At 34.4% G+C, this 25,107-nt stretch overlaps 1 protein-coding gene across 1 annotated transcript; it reads right to left on the bottom strand.

Annotated features, from left to right (window-relative positions):
* Positions 1-16,622: 16,622 nt before the first annotated feature.
* On the bottom strand, positions 16,623-23,899 carry LOC130050969 (uncharacterized). Its single transcript, XM_056152019.1, has 5 exons — positions 23,730-23,899; positions 20,802-20,907; positions 17,984-18,059; positions 17,103-17,250; positions 16,623-17,022 (listed from the first exon to the last, which is right to left on the bottom strand). The coding sequence occupies exons 1-5, from the start codon at positions 23,730-23,732 to the stop codon at positions 16,954-16,956; spliced, it is 402 nt and encodes a 133-aa protein (XP_056007994.1). The 5' UTR covers positions 23,733-23,899; the 3' UTR covers positions 16,623-16,953.
* Positions 23,900-25,107: the final 1,208 nt, after the last annotated feature.

The following is a 25,107-nucleotide window of genomic DNA, read 5'->3' as shown; positions in this document are numbered from 1 at the left end:
TTTATATCCACATGTCAATGGTAACATCTGAGAAGGCATGCACTACTCTATATCAAATGCGAAGTTTTTCACTACCGACGGTGTCTGTGTCAGACGTGTACGAAAATATAGTCAACATATTCATAAGAATGTCTACTATATATGTGAGTCATTGTGGTCCCCTCAGTGTATTTATAAACTATTTTCCTTCGTAAATCATATCTGGCGCCACCTGAGCTTATATTTTACACCGTTTAGTTTGCTGTTGTTGTTTTATTGTTTTGTGTATGCATTTATCGTTAAAAACGTGATTTACAGGTTTAATGGGTCAAATGCCTAAAATATAAGAATACTGTGTATAATGGAATTGCATTATGTATTCTGGAGTTTGTACGCAAGTCGCTATAATGAATAGATTATCATTAATATGAATAAGACAAACGGGTCAAATTTACTAGTACGTGTATTTCTTTTGGGACGATTACCAAACGCGTTCTACAGCTTTCAACAAAGCTAATCGTCGGGTCGGATATAATAAGCATTTCGTGGAAACATTATTTAAAATGTGGGTCTCTGGTGACATGAAAAAGGGTTATTGTACTGAGAAATTAGGACATATTTCGCGGTAAGCGTAATGCATAGCATAAAGTCAAGGCGACCACATGATGCTTAGTTGATATATTGAGATTGTTCTTGTATTATAGTGCATTATTACTTTCAGCACCATACATTTGTTTCCTCACAAAGATGTCTGTATATATAGGATTGATTGAGGTCTTACGCCGTTTTTTGGCAAACTTTCGGCCATTTTGCGGCGGTGTTGAAGAATATGCGAGGGGGAATGCTGTGGATTAAATCTTACCAATCAGAAGGACTTTTTGTAACATAATAAAAATAAAATCACACTGCAATCAGAGTGCTAGATGGTGCATGGTTTTTCTTTTGTTTGTTTGTTTCTTTTGTTTGTTTGTTTCTTTCTTTTGTTTGTTTGTTTTTTGTTTATTTTGTTTGTACATGTATCTAGATATGGAGACAACACCAACTCTAGTTGGAGTGTCATAAATTTCGACCTAAAAATAAATCTCATAACTCGTTTAAAGAATGCAAAATTAAGAGTGGGACCAACACGGACCCCTGGACATACCAAAGGTGGGATCCGGTTCCTGGGAGGTGTAAGCATCAGACGACCGGTCACACCCGCCGTGACTCCTATATCCTGATCAGGTAAATGGAGTAATCCGTAGTCAAAATCAGTACATATAGAACGGCCTAACAATATGTATGAAACAAGTCAAACAGCAATGAGCCACTGACCAATTGCATTCTGTTGAGACCCCTGTGATATCAACGTATTTGTCAGTAGCCTGCCTCGATTTAAAAATTGATCATACGCAGAAAAAGCTATTGCGTATCGAGGGAGTTGAAACACTTAGAAACCACATACAGAGGATAATGGAATATTGCTATATAGATATTGGAAAATGACGATGGAGAAGTGAAGTTATCTCGTTTGTCATAAAGTTAAGTTGTTACCCATTTAGTTTGTCGTAAACATTAATGTTCAATAAAATATCTAATTACGAAGCAGATGCGAAAGAATGTTTGATGTCGCATATTTCGAGTTCACTGGGACATATCAAACCGACAATGAATGAAAATGAGTATTCATAACAGATGAAACGTCGTTGATACGTCTAAATGTCGAATTGAAGGCCAAGACAAGAAAGGTTATTTTCTTCTCGTGTAGAAGCTTTTGAATAAATTCTGCCTCAGTGTCTCTTGCCTTTGTAGTACATGTATCAAATTTAAAAGCAACCTTGATATTTTGGGGGGGTTAATCCACGGCACAATTTTGGAATTGGGGCTGCAACAGAAGCTGTACGCTTACGCTTTACTGAAATCTATACCCAACAACCGGGAGAGGGGGATTAACATTCAAATTTAATTTAACGTTATATAAATATCACTTCTTTTACATTGTTAAAATTGCAATATCATTTTTTCTTCCTTAACTGCGTGTACTCCTTTCTATAAGCCATTATAAAAACAGGCCAGTATTTGGCTGCTGTTTTATGGGTATTTTCTTGGGGTTTTGTAGCTTCTGATCATGTTAAAATCTGTCTATGATGTGAGGAACATTTATATGTATTGATTTTCCCTACTAGAACGGGCCACTATTCAACTGCTGTTTCCAATTGTACTTTTTGATATTGTGTATGTCTGTTACAGGGTTTTTCCGTATGTGGATTTTTTAAAATTGTAATTTACATGTATTTCCTTTACCATTGTACACACCGATGCATTTTTAAAAAATTAATTCATATATTTTCTTCATCGTTTGTTTATTTCCTGTGACTTGTACAGTTTTGAAATAATTATCACACATCCCCCAACTCACGATATCAGCATGTCCTACTATATGTTCTTCATGGCTGTGTTTTCTTTTGTAATTTATTACGTTTACATATTGTCATTAATGTTGCACAGGCCAGTATTTGACTGCTGTACATATTTTTGTGTCTGTGAAACACACGTACCAAAGTGAAATCCAGGGTATGTAAAATTCAATATTCCCTCTCTATTCTGGTCATTCGTGGGTACAGTAACTCACATACTGAATATAGCATGTGACCTTGCTTTGTGGCCCTTTTTCTGCACCACCTTGTTGCTATAGTTAGTGTTTTTAAAGGCATCTGTACATGTTTTATAGACTGGGCTACTTTGTGTCATGTGACTAGTTAGGCTGTTTTAAAATTTAACTTGTCAAGTCAATTTGGAGTTTTTAGTCAATTCTCTGATTTAAGCCCAGCCAATTAATTGTTATGTGAGATTATGTAATAATTATACAAATTTAGTTGCTAGTCATTTGTTATTTTAATAAATGATAGATTCACACCATGGCATATCCTTCCTTAATTTTCATTGTAATGCATACAATGTAGCAAAAACAAGATGCAGATTACCAGACTTGCTTTTCTTACATTCGTTGGGGAGAGAAAAAATCTGGAAAAGGAGAACAATGTTTTTTTTTACAAAGTGATACTATGACCTTGACATTTGACCCTGCGAAACAATAGGCACCCTCCACTTGACATAAGGTGTATGTGTACCAAGTTTGATGGTCCTAGCCCCAACGGTTCGGTCTGTATCCTGCTGACAAGATTTTTCTACTAAATGATACTATGTTCTTGACCTTTGACCTTAAAGAACAAAAGGCGTCCTCCACTTGACATGAGGATTATGTGTACCAAGTTTGACAGTATTGGCACCAATAGCTAAGTTTATATTCTGTCTACAAGGTTTTCCTATTAACTGATACTGCAACCTTGGCCTTTGATCTTGAAAACAATAGGCATGTTCCTCTCATCATGGTGATTGTAAAACAGCGCGTTGCTTGTCGGCGAGAAGGCGAGTTGTGTAAAGTTGTGTAAGCGTGACGATGCGTTGCTTGTTGGCGTGACGGCGTGTTGTGTAAGCGTGACGATGCGTTGCTTGTTGGCGTGACGGCATGTTGTGTAAGCGTGAAGATGCGTTGCTTGTTGGCGTGACGGCGTGTTGTGTAAGCGTGACGGTGCGTTGCTTGTTGGCGTGAAGGCGTGTTGCGACTAACGCACTGTCATACTTTTGCAAATGGGCCTATCAGGACACCATTGTCATCTGAAACATGTCTTTTCTCATTTTGTCTCTTGGACAGACGTAGAAATGCCGCTGCCGACTTCAAAGCTGTGGAAATACTTTAAAATGAATGAAATGAAGATTCATATATCATTAAGTGTCAGTAAATTAAACTGGGGGTGGGGGGGGGGGTGGGGGGGGGGGGCAACCAACGTACACTATATATATGTTAATGACTCCCCAAAAGGTCATTTATATGTCTGTAAATGTTGTAATACAGGCGTTTTTGTGATGTACATGTGTTTTAATGACTGCATATCGTGCTGAAACACGAATTGTAAAATCTCTATTGCGGGGCGCCAAAAAGGCGGGCCGTTATTTTGAAATACATCTAAGATTCATGCTGTGTTTCTGCGGGATGAAAATACTTTCTGCGGGATTTGTTAATACCTTGTTTTTGATGTAAAAGGAATTACTGTTTTATCTGACTAACGTTCAAATTAAACATCAGTAGCAGTATTGTTACAAAGATATTTAACGTGTATTCAAATATTACGATAATTTTGTTACAGAACCCACAACACGCTGCACCTGATAAACCAAATGACACAACAAAGTGGGAACTAGGTCAACGCAGATTCGAAGGTGTGTCATCTAATGTGTGGTGTACTTTATATCGAATTTAAATCACAAGACTGACATAAATGAGCACAGTGTTAATTGCCAATCAAATATTAATGTAAAGCAAAACATTTATGTTACAATGTATTTACAAACATTTTTTCAAGATTTTTACAATTTGTAAACAACTATTCGGAAGTGTTCGGTTTTTTTTAAAAATCTTTATAGTTCAGTTGTTTGCTTGCGTCAATATGTTTTCTTGTATATACATGTGGTACATGCATTACCACTCCAATATTGACACTTTATAAGTAGCTTACGGCTACTCTTAACTTTGACCAATTGAAACGGAACACTCTGACTGGGTGGGAAAAAAATTCTACTATGGATGATGGATAATCGTTTTCTAGGACCGTACAGTGCCATATTAACTCGACTAGTTTCTCTACTTCTTCCTGAATCGGCTTCGTTTGGATTTTCTCATTCAGGTTGTCTTCCGCGTGTATTCTATCCCGAGACTTGGGGATCGAAAACACACTAAAATTTGATAAGCATACCCGGTCATAAAAGATATCGTATATTCTAACTGCATGTAATATTTCCCATAGGTAAATTTTACGCTACGTGAAATGTTCCCAATATCACGTCTCTAAGTAGTAAATATTGTAAGATCTCAAATTTACATTTCATTTTCATTTTTGTAGGGATTCCCAGTCGTTGAATCAAACGTACCATATTCCATGAAAGTTAAAACTAATAATTTATCCAGTAAAATATATAGGTCATCGCTCATTTTAAGATACGAGGTATACATAAACAGAATCATATATCAACGCCAGATAATTACAATTCTCCTAAAACAGCATTATCTAAATTTCACACACTAAAGTAGCTTACTCGTGAATGACCCTGTGCTCATGAATGTTTCAAATAATACATGCATGTGAAAATAGCCATATGTTAATTTTTGTCGTAAGTTTTGCCTTTATTTATGAGGTTCCTAAACCTGAAATTTCGAAATCTTATTTATTACTGAACTCTTCTTCAATTCTTAAAAGGAGGGGGGGGGGGGTGGCGAAAAGAAAATAGTTATACCCGAACTCTCTAATATCATATTAAACGTAACATCATTATATTACATACGTGTAGATGTATGTTTCTTTTTCTTTCCCTTTTTTTTTTTTTTTTTTTTTTTTTTTTTTTGTGGTTGATTTTATCTATAATACACACACATGTATTCATCTACATCGATAAAATGAAAGGTCAATTAAAGTTAAACACCATGAAGGCTAGGACACGATCCATTAAACCACGAGTGGCCTTGATTTGGTTTTTAAAATAACGTTTGGAATGTTGTTGTTTTCTAAAGTTGGAACATCAAAACGATGATTACATAAATATTCCCAAATTAATTTGTGGCGGTTTTTATAATTATTTGTCGAGTTGATTTCATGCATGCCATCATCAATGTTCTATTGGGAGCCTCCATTTCACTTTTTATTTATTTAAACCAAAGACCCACCAGAGTACGCCCAACACAAAGATAACACACTATACAGTTACGACTATACTAGTGATGTTTAAAGCTCTCATTAAAAAGTGACAAGCAGGTAATTTTCGCTGCCACGACATGTAAAATTTTAATGTGTCTCTTACTTCGTGTGAGTACTTTATTCTTCGATTCGAGAAGAATCACAATCTAATTAAATTCAGATCCTAAAATTCGCCTACAGTCGCTACAATAGTACGCAGAGTATACGGCGCGGATCTAAGAAGTCTGATTTAATTAGATTGCAAGAATCAAAATATTGCTTTCGCTCAAGCTATCTATTTTAAAAATTGCCAACACAGAATTTTGTTGTACAGTTATTGAAAAATGACAAATACGAGTTCATTTCGTTTGTCTGGATATTGTCTGTCGGGAAAAAAATGTTAAAGTTACATAATAAGTCTCATTAAAAATCTCTTTGATACAGTGAATGTTTTTCCACGGAGTCATTGTTTTGTGGAACAATAATTTCTGTTAAATTCGTGGGTATAAATTTGCGCGCATTTATTGTATGCTAATTTGGATAATAAAATGGCATTTCTTATTAGATGCTTTTCCAATTGCTCACCCAAATTCATTAAAATCTATGAACAGATGTCAATCAAAGTACTAAAACTACTGAGAGAAATGGACGAGCGCTACAAACTACCACACGGATACATGTAATAATGCTATATACTGTATATCGATTCTGTTCCTGAGGTGTTAGAAAAGAATAGTTGCCTTGAGGATGAAAAAGAAGAAGAAAAGAATGTGCAAAAAAACAAAACTGAATTTGAATATCCACACACTGTAGAAAGAAAAACAGCATTACAGTCTGAATTGGCATTTTTAAAAATTCACTGTCAAATGCATGAGTATCATAGACAAATTTAAAATCCAAGCGTACGGTAAATATAGCAAATGAACTGCCATTGTATGTAAATATTGCAAAAAATTAGTCCTTTTGACCGTTTGCAAAACAGATTTAAGGCAGAAGCAAGATAAAGGCAATGACCATCCTATTCAGTACCCTCAATCATATTACCAGAGTAAACACTCGAACGTATTCAGTACCCTCAATCATATTACCAGAGTAAACACTCGATCGTAATTCTAGTAAATTGATCTTCGAGACAGAACTGATATAAAGGTAAATCAAATGAAGCCCTTCGTGATTATACGAAACTCTAACATCTTTGTACAACAAAATTAATCACCTTGGAGCAAAACATTAGTATGTCCTGGAGTCTCGTACTGAGTTCTTATTAGGTTTTCATGAGCAATACAAACATGTGCATTGGTTACACATTTCCCTATGGATGACTTCAGCTTCTCCATTGTCAACTTCCCATATCTATGTAGCAACATTCCATTATCACCAGCATATGGTGCATACATGTATGTCTTTAAACTGATTTGATTCGCAAGAGCATGTTCTGCATATGACCAATTTCTACATCGAGGCAGACAACTGACAAATAAGTTGATGACACAGGGGTTTTACCAGTGTCGTTTAACAAATTTTATGGTTCTTATAATTATCTAATTTACAAATACTACCTGCCATTAGATCGAATGCTGTCTGGTGTGTTTCACAAGATATTGTTAGGCCGTTCTTAACATACTGATTTTGACTATGGAATACTCCGTTTACATTAACAGTATATAGGCCTAATGGCTGTTGTAACAGATCAACAATGGATGTTTACTCCTCATATAGACACCTGATCCCAGCTCTGGTATATCTTGAGGTTTGTGTTTCCTTTTTTCTTCATTTCGCATATTTTTTGTGGATTTATTAGATTACTAACTGTTCATCATCTTTACTTTTCTATTGAAATAAAATTTCTTCTTATTGAATTTTTTCAGTCCTTTGGTCTGACTTTTTAGTATAACCAAGAGAGCATGGATAAAAGTAGATAAATAAAAAATGGTAGTTTTCAACCCCATTTTGAAAATTTACAGGGTTAAATATCATATCAGATCCCAAATTAATGAAGTTGTTTTCATTATCCGATGAGAGATGAGTTGCAAGATTCTTAATCTTTAAGAAAATGAAAAGCGAGGTTAATTCGCGTACAGCCATCTTGAAATACATCCACTACGACTAAATGAGGTAACTATTATCTCGTAAAAATAGCAAAATATACTGTAGAAAACGGTGTTACGAAAGCTTCCAAACATTTTAGTATAGTATTGGGAAAGGAGACCCTTTTCCAAGGTTGGCGAAAATCAGGGATTCTCTCACAGTTAACAAAGTGAATCGGCTGTATTCCTACGTGTAGGATTGCGACATTGTAAAGGTATATGTGCCGTATTCAATCGTACTTTGTTAGATTTTCAAAACTAAATCAAAAGGTTGTCAGTATGATAAGCTATGAAAAATAATACGATTTGACAATTTCGACAAATAATAAAGGGGTATTAAAGGCGTTCTGGTTTACTCAAGGTGAGGAGCAAATGGTGATTTTCTAATGCATATTCATGAAGTAGTGACGTCTACGGTGATTGTGCGTAAGAGTGCTAGACAAATATTAGGCCAATTAGAAACAGCATGGGAGAACTTTACGGTGTATAGTCGTACTGAATGGCGATTTCATAATTTGTATAAAGTGTATAACTTAATATAAAGCTTGATATAAAAAACATGCTTTTTATTCCTTCAGTGATGCCCAATGGTAACGACATACATAACTTTAAAGTGATGGCATATGTTGATGAATTGTGCCTTTCTAGTATACCGGTGTTTGTAGTAATTGTACACTGAATAAATATATCCTAATCACTTGTACTTGCAAAACTGGTGTTGAATTATTAAATCAATTACGAGTCAAAACATAATAGGGGTGCTTAGTGCCTAGCAGCATTGTTCTGTACATGTATATCATTCAACATATATAGCACGTATCATTATCTCCAGTGGGGAAGTTCCATAGAACAAATATACAAATTATAATACATGTATCAATAAAAGAAATTGTCTTGTGAACACCTGTTTGACACTGTGATATGTTATTAACTTAATGTATGGTGGTTTTTCCTTTATTGTTATGTTACATGAATATACATGTATTTATTGTCATTTGATTGATGAAAATTTTCATTACCAAACTGGTACATGTTCTTCCCTCCTACATTTGCGGTGGCCTAGCCAGACCACTAGTATTGCATAAATATTGAATAAACAGCAATATAGATGTCCCACTGAAAAGTAATGCCCGTTGTTTATACTATAGGTAGGTGAATGTGCTGAAAATTGCATCTTTTTGTTTTGTGTGTTTGTTACTTTTTTTTCTTTGTCCTTCGTTGTTGTTGTTTTGTTTGTTTTTTTACTTTTTTTTTATTTTCGTTGTTTGCTTTTTTTTTTTTTTTTTAATTTTATTTTTATTTTGATGCTGTTATTCTTGTTTTTTTTTGGGGGGGGGGGGTCCTTTGTAGTTTTGATTTGTTGTAAGTAAAACTAGATTTCACTACAGTATTGCCCAAATTACATACATGTAACTCTTCATCGTTTATAAAGAGTACATGTATATACATGTATTATCTAGAAGTTTATGATTTTAGGTACACTTGCTTTAACATACTAGTGCAAATTAGAAAATAATGGTCTGAAAAGTAGATTAAAAATATGGTTTTCCAGAGCGTACAAATATACACTGAATCTATTGTATCATACTATACACGCTGTTTAGATATTCTAATCTCATAACCTGCTTTGTTATTTATTGTTCAAAGACAAAAAAAAAAATTATCCAACCAGAAAGCGATGTTCTTCATGTCTTGTGATGTTGATTATGGATTCTGCATTTATATCATAAATTAAAAGTACAAGGAAGCTTTGCTGTCGCTGGTTGCTCACATGTCTTCACGCGCTACGACCTTCATTGACTGTAGTTACTTAATGCGCCTTTGAACAAAGGACCTTGTATAGATAATCTCCCACCATTTCTATCTGCCGGAACATAACTTTTGTCAGAAAATGACATACAATGGTAGTAAAAGGATACACATCAAGAAGATGGGCGAAGAAGTCGGGCTGAAAACCCACAGAGGGACAGTTAAGATTGCATTAAAATAAGTCTCAAATTTGCCAATATTGTCCATTTTATATTTCAAAGTATTCCATATTTATCGGTTTATCAATTAATAAATTTTCATATATCATTATGTTGCATTTAACATCCTTCAAAATCTCCATGTAGCAATACAAGCATTAAAATGTATGAAAGGTGAAGATAACGAATAGTGATCAGTCTCAAAACTCTAAAATCAATACAAAATAGATAGTTGGGCAATCACGGACCCCTGGACACACCAGACAAACTGACAACTCAACTTTATGACAAATGAGATGATTTCAGCTTCTCCATCGTCAACTTCCCATATTTATGTAGAAATATTCCATTATCACCTGTATATGGTGTTTATATCTCTCAACCGATTAGATACCCAAGAGATTGTTCTGCATATGGTCAGTTTTTATACGCCCGTCTTAGGACGGGACGTATTATGTTATGGCCTTCATGTCCGTCCGTCTGTCCGTCCGTCTGTTAGCGTTTTCGTGTCCGGCTCATAACTTAAATACTATGAGGCCTAGAATAATCAAACTTTGTCAGATGATGCATCTTGGGTAGAAGGTGTGTCGCACATTAAAACCAGGTCGCTGTGACTTTTAGTTAAGAAGATATGACCAAATATGGCAAAACCCTGTCCGACTCATAACTTGAAAACTATGAAACCTAGAATCACCAAACTTGGTCAAATAATGCATCTTAGGTAGAAGGTGTGTCACACCCTACTTTAGGGTCACTGTGGCCTTCATGTCCGTCCGTCTGTCCGTCTGTTAGCTTTTTCGTGTCCGGCTCATAACTTAAATACTATGAGGCCTAGAATAATCAATGTCACATGAGGCCATAAAGTGGGTAAGATTCTTAAAGGAAGGTTGACATTTGGCTCCATGCATACCTATCTCTTCATGGTGATATGTTCATGTTAACAATATGTGACGGGCGTATCATGTGCCGTGGCGGTGCACTTTATTTAATCGAGAGGCAAGCTAAAGACAAACAAGTTGATGGTACAGGGGTTTCAAAAGTCTCGATTAAAGTCAGCATTTTGCAAATTCTTTGGTCTTTATATCTAGTTTGCCAATACAACCTATCATAGGATCAAATGCTGTCTGACGTGTTTCATGCCGATTGTTAGGCCGTTCTTGGCACACTGATTTTGACTATGAATAACTCCGTTTACCTGATCAAGATATAGGGCTCACGGTGGATGTGACCGGTCGACAGTGGAGGCTTACTCCTCCTAGACACCTGATCCCACCTCTGGTATATCCAGGGCTTCCTGTTTGTCCAACTCTTTATTAGCTCTTCTGAGCCGAAGACTCAAAGAGCTAATGCTATGGTCATTTGTGCGGTGTGCGGTGTGGGTAAACTTTTTAGAAAAAGGGCTATAACTCAAGAACCCCTTGGCCAATTTTTTTCAAATTTGTTACAGGGTATCATTGGCCCAAGGGCTTTCATACATATTAAATAGAGGGATGTGACCCATTAACATGGGGAGATAATCAGGAAAATACAAACAAAAGTAGTGGTTGCTAAAAAATCTTCTTCTCAAGAACCACTGGGCAGATTATCACCAAACTTACACATAAGGATGAGGATATGTTGTAGATTAAAATTGTTCAAGGCATTACCCTGGGGCAAAGGACGTGGTCTCAAGGTCACTTCAAAGTTGACCTAAATTTATATTTCCTTAAATCTTTGATATTTTAGTCATTATAAGGACTAGGATCATCAAATTTTGACAGTTGATGCATCTTAGGACCTTGTGTCAAGATGTCTAAAAAGTAGGTCACGGTCACCTATTTTTTGAATTTTGCAGGTATTTATCTTAAAATTAATTTTGATGCATATCTTGGACACTTTGAAGCCTATGATCATCAAAACTTGTCAGTTGGTGGATCATGGGACCTTGAAATGCGTCAACTGAAAAATAGGTCACCGTGACCTACTTTCTGAATTTTATGGCTTATCATTTATAGATATATTTTAAGTTGTTATTTCAAATACCGAGAGGTTTAGAATCATCAAATCTTGTAAGTTGATGTATCTTGAGGCCTTGAAACATATTTATTAAAAAAAGTAGGTCACAGTGACCTACTTTTTGAATTCTGCAGATATTCGAATTTCACATTTTCAATTTTAGATGCATATTTTGGGCACTGTAAAACCTAGGATCATCAAACTTTGTCAGTTGATGCGTCTTCAGTCTTCGGTTTGTGTCGACCAAGAAGTAGGTCACCGTGACCTACTTTTGGTATTTGACAGCTAAATTACTATATTTCAAACACTATTTGACCTACAATCATCAAACTTTGTCAGTTGATGCATTTTGAGTCTTCGGAGTGTATCGACCAAAAAGTAGGTCACTGTGACCTACTTTTGGCATTTGACAGTTATATTTATATATTTCAGTCACTAATTTACCTACAATCATCAAACTTTGACAGTTGATGCATCTTGAGTCTACGGAGTGTGTCGACCAAAAAGTAGGTCACCTTGACCTACTTTTGGAATTTGACGGCTATATTTATATATTTCAGATACTATTTGACCTACAGTCATCAAACTTTGTCAGTTGATGGGTCTTGTATGTTCGAAGGGTTTCGACCAAAAAGTAGGTCACCTTGACCTACTTTGGGAATTGGACCGCTATATTTATATATTTCAGATACTATTTGACCTACAGTCATCAAACTTTGTCAGTTGTTGGGTCTTGCATGTTCGAAGGGTTTCGACCAAAAAGTAGGTCAACTTGACCTACTTTTGGAATTGGACGGCTATATTTATATATTTCAGATACTATTTGACCTACAGTCATTAAACTTTGTCAGTTGATGCGTCTTGCATGTTCAAAGGGTGTCGACCAAAAAGTAGGTCATCTTGACCTACTTTTGGAATTGGACGGCTATATTTATATATTTCAGATACTATTTGACCTACAGTCATCAAACTTTGTCAGTTGATGGGTCTTGCATGTTCGGAGTTCGCTGACCAAAAAGTAGGTCACCATGACCTACGATTGGAATTTGACAGCTATATTTCAATATTCAGATACTAATTGGCTTAAAATCATCAAACTTTGTCAGTTGATATTTCTTGGGTTCTCAAAATGTGTAAACCAAAAAGTAGGTCACATTGACCTACTTTTTTTGAATTCTTAGGATTTAACTAAAGATTTAGAATACCAAGAGGCTAAGAATAGAAATGGTGGGGTTGTACAATTTATCAGAAGAGCGATTCTAGGCCCTTGGGCCTCTTGTTTTGTATTGCTTATAGGAGTTATGAGATTGATCACTGTTCGTTATTTTCGCCTTTTATACATTATATTATTTTATCCATATACATTTTATTTGTACTTTGTTTTACATTTTGTTTAAAATTGTGTCAAGATTTTATTTGAGTACCCTTTATAATTTGTGGACAAAGTACACTATGAACGGTGTGGTTGGCACGGTTAAGGTAACTCGTGCGTTCGCACTGCATGTGCTACATCCACATCTGCCGTGCGATATTGTATAGCGGGTACACTCGCCATTAGTGCACTTAAATACATTTCCCTGGGACAATGGGCAAGGGCTAGATCCCCTTGAAGGGAAAAACGTCACAGTATATTGTTTCTTACAATACACACTATATGCTCATTTATATGAAAATGTATGTGATATTCACATGTATTGTTGATGAACACTTCTCTGAAAGACCCACATGGCATGTATATGTGGCCATCTTCTGTAACATGCCAATTCCGGTCATATCCGAAAGACCCGTGATTCTCACATCTATAAAATTTATAAATTCATTTCAAAATTAAGGATTATCTCCCTCATGCATAGCTCTGATCCTTGGACGAATTTGGCTCTATTTTTTTTTTGGCACTCTAGTTTTCCTTTTAGCTCTTACAACTTTATTGTTATTTCGATTTTCCAAAATTTCGGCTTGAGGATCACTGAAGAGACATTATTTGTCGAAATGCGCATCTGGTGCATCAAACTTGGTACCGTATAAGTTTTACATCTAGATGCCAAACTTTTGGCAAATGAGCATCCGCTACTTATGTTTACATCTTAGGTTTGATGTGGTCATCGCAGAACCGGGTGCCCCTCAAGCTGGGGGACGGTTACAGTGTACAAAGCGAAAGCTCTATCACTGAGTCACCGCGACCGGTCAGCGAGTGTTTATGAATGGACATTTAACCCGTATTCTTCATCCATCTTTAAATTGACAATTTGCATTAATACCACATCGTCATAATGGCTGAGTTCCTTTAAAACATGAATGAAAATATAAATCTCAACAACGCGATGAAATCTTAGTCCTTAATCAATAACCTAGCACTGCAACATTACAAGGACCCATTTACGGCACATGAACATTGGGAAAGGAATTGTCGCAATAATCGTATGCATCCTTCTTGCAGTTTTAATTCTAACTTTGTTTTTATTACACGTCTTTCTTTTTTTAATTCCATGTTACCTTAAAAATATTTTAATTTACATTCTTAATTTTAACTCTTATTTTGAATCATGCAATTGCAATAGAATTAAGAATGTCAAGTTATCTAATTTAGAATATAAAGGATGCAAAAAAATTCAATAAGGTGAAATGGAATTGAGGGTGTCACATATATTTTAATCAAAAATGTTAGAATAAAGCAAGGCGAAAGCAAATAGAAAAATTTAAATGTGTGAGATCTAGCCAGACGCACGGACAGCGCCATAACATAATACGTCCCGTCTAATGACGGGCGTATAAAAAATGAATGTGTTACTTGACATAGGATTTTTAATTATCATATTTCCATGACATTTACTGAGAATTACATGGTAGACAGCGTCACAGCAGTTGTGGCATGATTCAGTCCAGTTCACGATAAAGATCCCTCCCTGCTCAATGGCCGTCAGCGTCGAGCATAGGCCTAAATTTTACAGCCCTGTGCCGGTGTTATAGAGCAAGACTTCCCCCATTTTGAGCCTTCCCCTGGGAAGTATGGCTCTAGAGTGAACCTTCCCCCGGTAGTCTCGCCCTAGAGTGAGCCTTCCCCCCAGCAGACTTACTCTAGAATAAACCTTACTCCCAAGAGAAAGACTCACTCTAGATCCATACCACCCTCTTGAAGTCTCGCTCTAGAGGGACGCCCCCGCTTTTATCCCCTCCTGCGCAAACTATGAAATAAATTTTAGCTTATCGGACAGGGAATTACTTACCTACCAATACCTATCTACCTTTACCTATCAGCCTACCTACCTCTCTACTTCTCTACCTACCTCTCTACCTACTTACCTACCTACCTCTCTACCTACCTAACTTCCTACCTATCTACCTCTTTACCTACATGTACCTACCTACCTACCTACCTATACCCACCTACCTACCTCTCTGCTTACCTACCTACCTGAAGTTGTACAAGTTTAAAAGCATAACCGATATTTGTACGCAGATAAGAAGAAACATAAATTCGAAATTTCCTCATTTCATTTTTCAATCTTCTAAAACGAACCAAGGCATGGGTATTGTGTGGGACAAAGTTCAAGGTCTATGGGTCAAACAAAATGACTTATCAATTCCAATGTTTTATTCACCGTTTTCTTCTCTTGAGTTTAATGAACGATTTAAGCAAAATCATTTAATGCCCAGCTGAAAAAGGTCCTGGCATCTAAACAATCCCCATAAAGTGATAGTAGTTTACCAGGAACAAATAAAGGGGAAAGTCCTGCTATGTGGGAAGTCTGACTCTACAACTAGTGATAGAGTGGGTCTTCGCACGGGGAAGTCTGGTTCTTGAGTGAGACTTCACCGGGGGTTCTACTGCTCTAGAGTAAGCCTTCCCCGAGGGGGAAGGCTCACTCTAGAGCCGGGGGAAGGCTCACTCTAGAGCCAGGCTTCCGGGGGGGGGGGGGGGGGCTCATTATGGGGGAAGGCTCACTCTACAACACCGGCAATGGTGACGTCGCCATATGAGTGAAAAATCCTCAAGAGGAACATTAACAAATAGATCATCAATCGATCATTGTACATAATGAGGTACTCTACATCGTCATAATGTCTGACTTCCTTAATTGGAGGAAGATATAAATATCAGCAATATTTGTCTATTCATTTCAAAAATCATCGCCTAGCTGAGTAGCTCAGTAGATTAGCACGTCGATTGCTAAAAGAGAAAAAAATGCACGTCGACTGCTGAACTGTAGATCGTGAATTCGAGTCCAACAGGGGTTTTAAATTTTTTCCAGATTGCTTTCTACTAAAACTTCATTTTTGACTAAATGAAGTAAATATGAAAGTTTTCAATTTCATATCCTTAATGTATATACATAATATTTCTTCCACTTTTCATCCATATCAAATTTATCTGGTGTAGCATACCTCCTTAGCCTGATTGAAAACAAATTCACCATTTTTTGATCACCTATATTTCGGTAAGTCGGATGGTGCATATTTGCTGATGACATGATGCTACATGTACTTTTCACACAATTCTGCGAACTGTGATTTAATTTTTCAGAAAGGCTTCCTTTTCTCAGAAGCATTGAACTCACTTAAATGATTTTGGAACTGATGGAATTGTTTTTGATTTTATTTGCCAGGCACTTCAGTGATAAACAACCTAGCTAAGTGTGTATATTGATCAGCCTTTATCATCTTCTACAAATATCACGTGATATTGTCAAAAACAACTCTTTAGATAAGCCAAAAGAAGACCTGTGCACTTATAAAAGCACACCAATTAAGTCTCTCTCTCTCTCTCTCTCTCTCTCTCTCTCTCTCTCTCTCAATCATGTCAGACCCCACAATAGCATAACAACAGCGATATTACAAAAATCCTTTAATAACATAAAAGAAAAATAAATTAAAAGAAAATAAAGAATCAAGCTTATGTTACAATGAAATACATGTAAATCAATCGCGTACTGAGTAAATAAAAATTAATGCAACAATAAGAATGACATGCGTTTGCGATACATAGTTTTATTTTTAAAATTCCCATTGAGGCTTACAACATGTTTACTACGAAATATGGACCAAAAATACAAATCATCGAGTTCTGTATTCCATGGATATCAGACCTTTTCTAGAAGCGATTCTTTCTTACGATTAGGAATGGTGTGTGTATATCAACAAAACATTTAATTGCACCATTTATCCCCTTGCTCTGCTGGCTTTCATCTCTTCCAACAATACACAAAGCTCCCATTTTAATTCCAATACCTACAAGAAAAATCATTTTATGAATATATACAATTACACAGTTAGGATTTAGGAATGTGGTGTAAACTATTCATATTTACCTTCAATACAATATCCATCTTCTTCAACAGCGCTTCCATACGGATCTTTTTTTGCTCTTGTTTTTCATACATAGCTTTTTCCTGTTTTCTTCTCTTTATAAATTCGATGCACGAGTCCAAAATAAACTCCTTGTTCTTCCTCAATGACCTGGATTTAAAAAAAAAACGAAAATACTTATAATATCAAATGTTGTAGCAATGTAACTTTTTCTACTGGGACTAGGTGACAAGAGCTTGGCACTGTGATGTATTTACGTTAGAGAATTTCTTCATGTTACAAAATGTACAAATGGTTATGGGAATAAACGGCACATCAACAGTAAGTACGTAACTCCGATATACACTACACGAGAGCGTTATATACCAATCTCTCACCAGAGGGCGCGTTATCTACATGTACATGTATATACTTTATATGATTCCTCGAGCTCAAAGTATGTTGGTCTCTGTATTTATAAAATATTTCTAGTAGTGTTTCAAATCAATGCATCCATTTTTTTTCTCCATAGCAAGGTATATTGTCAATCATTTTTGGAAATGGTACTTACTGTGATTTTTTTTTAAATAAGTATAACAACACAAACTGTTGTGAACCTAAAAGAGCAAAGTTTTAACTAAGTGTAAACTATAATTAACGACAGTAAGTGATTTAACTTATTGTGATAATTTTAACTTCTCGTAGTAAATGATATAACTTATTTGCTAAGAGTAAATCACACAAAAAATTATCACGGGAAAGCAAATAAATAGAACTAAATGTGACAGTGATTCTCAACTTGGAACCTAGAGTGATTTCCAATGATTTATTTTGAATTGAAATGTTAGCGATTTCGTGTTAACAAAACACTTTTATCTGAGACGCAATTTTGCCATATTCTTACGGAGATTTGTTGATGCCGAGCATCCTTGCCATCTCTTGATAAGGTTCTTCTGTGCTCTTCTGTTGCTTTGATAACCCTGTAAAGGAAAGTTCCATCCTGCTTTATCATAGCCACAAAACTGTAGCCTTTATTACATATTTTGAAAGGAGATTAGCTGTGAAAGTAATGACAACAATTTTCCCCCCTCAAAATCGCTCAATGGCATAGGAATATATATTGATTAAGAACATTTATTTTGTATAAAAACAAGAGAAACCTAATAAGACTACGTTAGATAACCGTTTTTTATATAGTGTAACGAAAAATAGAAGGACGAATCATTGTCTTGCAGGACAATAAATATCTAATCACCAATATTACATATTCATGTGCCTGCTTCGAGGTTAAAACGTGTTTGAAATAATTAAATACTGGTGTTAGTACTGTAACATTTAATATAGAGCAATTCTCATTGCAGCAAATTTTTTGTTACATAATGACAGCTAATGCCCCTATAATAAAAGTTTTTTTTCAAAAGCAAGGATTTACGTTTTAGAATAATTTGCAATCATTTAGAATGAAAGGTGAAGATACCGAACAGTGATCAATCTCATAACTCCTATACGCAATACAAAATAGATATTTGGGCAAACACGGACCCCTGGACACACCAGAGGTGCCTAGGAGGAGTAAGCATCCCCTGTCGACCGGTCACACTCGCCATGAGCCCTATATTCAGATCATGTAAACGGAGATATCCATAGTTAAAAACAGTGTACCAAGAACGGTCTAACAATCAGTATGAAACACGCCAGACAGCACCTGACCCAATGGTAGAATCCTTTACATGGTATGGTATTGTAGCAACTCCAAATTGTAAGGTTTTTTTTCTCACATTTTATGAATCGTTGTTAACTATGAATGTACAAAACATAAGGCTTCGTCACATTGATATTCTGACAAATAAGTTTCAGAAGTTTCAGCAGTCCCGTTTAAAATCAGCACTTCGCAAATTCTATGGTCGTTATATTGATCTAAATACCAATACATTCTGCCATTGGGTAAAATGCTATCAAAAACATTATGTGATATACTGTTATCTGTAATACTTAGACTTGTATTCTGTCCTTTGTCTTGTTGTAGTCAGACAGAGGCGCATAATTTCACACAAACCCATCACACAGTATCACCACATAAGTTTTAACACTATTTGTATTTGTACTTAAGGGAGGTATGCTACGCCAGAGAAATTTGATATGGATGAAAAGTGGAGGATATGTACCACAATATTTTGAAGTTGAAAACTTTCATATGCACTTTATTTAATAAAATAAAATGCAGTCTTAGTAGAAAGCAATCTGGGGGGGGGGGGGGGGTGGGGGGGATTCAAAACCCCTGCAGGACTTGAATACGCGATCTACAGTTTAGCAGTCGACGTGCTAACTTACTGAGCTACACAACTAGGCGATGTATTTTTAAAATGAATAGATAGATATTGCTGATATTTATATTTTCATCCATGTTTTAGAAGGGAATCAGCCATTATGACGATGTAGAGTACTACCTGAAATGAAGAATGAAAAATCGTATATATATTTATACCCTAACTACAGGGCGATTTTGTGTCATTGTTCCATGTAATATAGGAGACGGATTTATACAACTCTACACGCTTGTTTCCGAATTCTATTGCATCTTAATAAAGTTTGTTTGTTTGTTTGTTTCATGTGAATTATTCAATTAATAAATATAGTTTAAACCAAATACTGTCTGACGTGTTTCAAACTAGCTGAACCATTCTTTATACACTGATTTTGACTATGGATTGCTCCGTTTACCTGATCAAGATATAGAGCTAACGGCTCGTGGCGGGTGTGACCGGTCCGTCGACAGGGGATGCTTACTCCCCAAGGCTGATCCCACCTCTGGTGTGTCCAGGGGTCTGTTTTTGTCCTACTTTTAATTTTGTATTGTGTATGGGAGTTATGAGATTGATCACTGTTCATTATATTTACCTTTTGATTGAATGCCTATTGAAAGTACAACGTTTAGGATAACTTTCATTTAATTATATTATAATAAGATGCTATAATAGTTTGGATGCATTACATCGTATTACTATGGTATCCAGGATCTATTTCAATGGAGAACGTGTTACACAGCATAGGATTTTGTTAGAATACATAACTCTAGAATAATTAAACAAAAATGTTCGTAATAAATTAAATAAATAAATAGATACCTTTATTGCGAAAGACATACATCTGATAGCATCATAACAAAATTGAACATGGATAATAATTACAAAGCTGAAAATAAACGGTCAATTCTTACAAAGACATCTAGCAGATGTAAATACAATAGTATAATGATAGTAAAAAAAGGAGAATGACGAAACAAATTACATATTATGGACTGTTCTTAGTTCAAGAGCTTTACAAATAAATTTTCCTAAGTTACATAGTTCTTTAACATTGTTCACACTTAATAGTTGTATAAATTTGAACATAGAGGGTTTATTCCAGTAATACGTTTCACTAATTTAGCTTTATATATGTATACATAATCACATTATTGATACCACTGTACGAAATCTTTGACTTTTTCATTATCAAGGACATACGTAATCAAGACATGTCTTATGTTTTTGACTATCCAAACATTTTCACATGTTGTGCAAATTTCAACATGGACTGAAATAAAAGTATACACTTCCTTAATTTGAACGTGAAGTGTATAAGAAATATATAGCAATTAATCTTTGAAATCTTTGAAATTGATTTTATGAATAACTAAAACGAAAACAGAATGAATAAGTTTTGATTATCTGTTTCCATACTTATTTGTACGTGTTCGCTTTTTGCCACTGCCATTCTTCTAGTGTTAACATTAAACTTCGCAGGTTTATGCACTCTTGTATTCCCCTGACAAACTGTCTTGTTTTCCTGTAATAAAAGTTTAAAAAACATTATAAATTGTAAAAATAAAAATAAAATCAACGAAGCAAACATATATGATCTGTTTCTTGGGTGTTGTCTTGATGTCATTGTAGATAACATTGTGTTTTTTACGTAAAACTTTTCAGAACGTAATTATTATTTTTTAACTCTCTCTCTTTCTCTATTTCCTTTATATCTACAATTTACAGAGTATGATTTATAATGTCAATTATAGCACCTCTCATACATTGTTTTATCACAAAGTGTAGATCTAGTCGACGAAAATATATTCATCTACTGAAAAAGACATTATGCATGGGTGAGGTTTAGCCTATTGTTAAATCCTCATCAAGTGTACAATTTATGCATATCCGACATGCAAAAGGATTTTTAAAAACTGCATTTGACTTTTGCTGCAATTCATGTGTATACACGCGAGTGATTCAAGTGATTTCAACCACAAAAAAATAATCGTTTTGGGGATGGGAAATGTTCGTCCGATGCTCTGTAAATTAATGGTATATGATTAACCTGAATTCTATTTACAGAATGACACACTTATATGGTTTAGACATAGGACAATACGTGTAAAGTAGGTTAAGTATAAAGATCTAGTTCAAAAATTGCATTTTTATGAGTTAGATTTACACATACATTAACAGATGTATAGGTCAACGTCAGAAAATATCACAATTTCATTAAACAGCATGGTAGAAAATACATTTAAAAAACTGGTTAAATTACAAAATTTTAATTTCAAAAGTTTAACAATGATTTATAGATATGCATAATTGAATTTTGAATATCAAGGAAATCATTGTGTAATAGACATACAATAGCGAAATGCATATACCAGCTTCGGAATAATGTTGCCGTTGACAGGATTTTTTTTAATATACCCAGTGAATTAAATTCCTCCGAAAGATATATTTCTACCATGCACACATTTCAATGAAATAAAGATGTTGCAAACACCTACGACATCACATGAATAAAAATTCGTGGAAAGTCAAATAGGTAAATTTCATGATGTCTTTCAATAAGCGAAGTTATGTAGATATACATGTATACAGAATTGTTTTTATGCAGTGATGTCATTTGCCTCTGCAAACTAATATAAATAATTTTTTCATAAATCCATAGAAGAAACTTGCAGATTCGTTTAATCATTGTATATTTTACATGTTAATTATTACCTTGCATGACATATTGCAATATTTTAGGAGAGGGACTTGTAAGTTGTTAGAACTTGTTCCCAATCCTTTTGATTTCATCAATGAAATATGTTCAAAACAAAACAATGTAGATATGCAACAAACTAATAAGTTGAATAGATAAGAAAATAGATAAACTTTAACGAAATGCTAAAGCTCATATTTCTCATCCCAAACCATTGTATTCCTTTCTAATATTATTTTTTTAAAAGGATAAATGATTGGTATTTATCAACTTTGAAATAATTGCATTTTCGTCTAACGTTGCACATGGAGCCAACCTACATAGTAATTTGAATTTTTGTGCAAGAGGAAAAATTCGGGGAGCGTACAAATGTAATGTTGAAGATTATAATCGTTTTAAACTTGAAAATAAATACAGATGAATGCATATAACTGTTATTCCTTACAGGAAATGACATTAATAATATTAATTATTTGAAAGAAAAAAACAACTTTACTATCTCTTTAAGGTTACAACCGTAATATATCCTTACGTGATTAGAAATATATATTATTTGCATATATTTGTTTTAAACCCATTAAAGTAAAAAAAAAAAAAAAAAAACATTTAAAAGAAAAACGGGAATTTTAATTAAAGAAGTTAGCTTCTCAGCTGTTAAACACAAATCCGCAGGATACTGCAACTGGTTTAATTCTTATCTCATTGGTTCAAACATACATGTAGTTAACAGCGTGCATCTATTATACTTATTCAGTTGGGGAAAAGAGTGTCAATTCAATTTTTTAAAATGTTTAACAGGGACTATATTTTGGAAGGAAAAGTTCTAAATCTGCACGACGGTTTATCCAATATATCCTGATGCATGTACACTATATTTCATAATTTATTATACAAGTAGTTAAGCCTTGGAACTTATTCATTTATTTGGTTGATATCTTTCTTCCAAACAGAACACCGATTCTGATAAAAGTCTAAATTAATTTACCCGAAAATTTGTATATAAATTCAGTATTTTGGCCAATACTTCAAATTTTTTATTTATAATCCCCATTTTTATGAATTCCATTTTGAATTTGAAGATAATACTTGTAATTTATATGCAATTTTAGAAATTGATATTACTCCTAATATGTTCTTTTAAACTCAAAATTTTCCGTATATCAAGTGCAAAAAGGTAATTATTTATTTCCAATATACTAGTATTAAACCTTTTTATGTATCTGTATAGTTAGAAGACATTATATAATACATATATGAAACGCAAAAATGTATTTATTTCATATAATGTTTGATTTGTGTTGTTGATGTTGTGTTAACAGACGAATCAACTTAAAACGCATAAATCTCGAGTACCCAGGGTAAGTGCAAAAGGGTCGAGTTGAAAACCGATACGTTAATAACAAGCACTAGATATGCCCCCAGTTTTTCTGTTTAATTTTCTAATTCTCCTTCGGTGTTGAAATCAAAAATACACTTCCCCAAAAAATTTACAATACCATAAAACTCAGGTGCGAACCCCTTAACATAAATGCATTACATTTGTTAAAATAATGCTCACCATTAAGGTGCAGACACATGTACATTAAGTCAGCTACGTGCACTCAAGTAGTTTCAGATCATACAAAATAACGAGGACTATAATGGCTTACCATCTCCGTTATCAGATGTCCAATTCCACTATTGTATCAGTAGTTTTTCCCCGTCAGTTCAGTTCCACGCAAGGTTTAAAAGTAAACAAAAGCCTTCAACTGCCACCAATACCTCACACCAATTCGCATTCACGAGCTCCCGACACGTCTACCTATATGCATCAAGGTCACGTGGAAATGTCAATCAGACAGAGATCACATGAGGCTCTTTTCTTTCTTTGCCAGACTTTCTTGTTAGAATATTATTATATTGTGTCTCATTTTTCTAGTTACATTTTCATAGTGAAATACTGAAAATTATTCATTGAATAAAAATTCACATTTTCACCATTGTTCTTTTCACACTGTGATATTTTAACTGAATTATCGTAATTCATGTCTGCAATAAGCATTGATAATTATGATTCATATTGTGTATGGGAGCCATTTTGTGTAGGCCTATCAGGACAACGGTTTAAGAAACTACAAGTTTGTAAGTAGTAGTACAATATCTTAATCATTGGTTCTATTATATTACATACCCCCGGTATAATGTCACTTAGCAACACCCTATCCATTTATAAAACTTCGTGCCAATTTTAATTTAGAAAGAGTCTGAAAAAAAAACACCTAAGTTTTATAGCAAAATTACTTTTCTAATTAGAAGAAAAACCTGTACGTGATTCTGCATGACTTTTACCATTTGTACATTATAATTCATCTGATTTATTGTCAGTATTTATGTCGTAGATGAGTCCTCGGATATTTGGAAAGAATAACTTCCGTTACTTTTTGAATTTAGTTATTTTATAGAATAGGTGTGAAATCTAATTAATGTTTTTAATGTATCTGTTTTTATTTATTCTGATATTCAATATTTTATTCCTCGTTGCAGAGAGTATATTAAAAATATGTATTTCACTAAGGATGAATCATATAACATATGTACAAATATGAAATTGTGAGAGCAAAGAAGAAAAAAAACCAAAAAAAAAAAAAAAAAAAAAAAAAAAAAATTACCTAATTACATGTAAATTAATAAAAAAGAAAGGAAATGCGATATATAAGGAACTCAGTGTATTAGTAACTTATAGTTTACATTCAGTTGCTTGTTTTGTATATGGTGAATACTTTAATTAAATAATTCCAACATATAAGTTGTGACTTTTTTATTTGTTTAATTAAACAATAAAATGCTTTCTTCATGCTCTTATCATGTGATGTAGTAGCTTTGCAGAAGAAAAAAAAATCATAACCCATTTAAGCAGGTTATGAAACTTTTTTCTGCAATGTCAGCAATAATACAACAGACATATATTTTAATGTTTCTATCTATATCTTTATGTATTTTTTGAAAACTAGATTTAAATATTGAAATGAAATATAATATCGTTGACCA

The sequence above is a fragment of the Ostrea edulis genome, chromosome 10 (assembly GCF_947568905.1).
Source record: "Ostrea edulis chromosome 10, xbOstEdul1.1, whole genome shotgun sequence".
In the NCBI taxonomy this organism is placed as follows: Eukaryota; Metazoa; Mollusca; class Bivalvia; order Ostreida; family Ostreidae; genus Ostrea; species Ostrea edulis.
The sequence above is the reverse complement of the archived record's forward strand: the minus strand, read 5'-3'. Positions and strand labels throughout refer to the sequence as shown.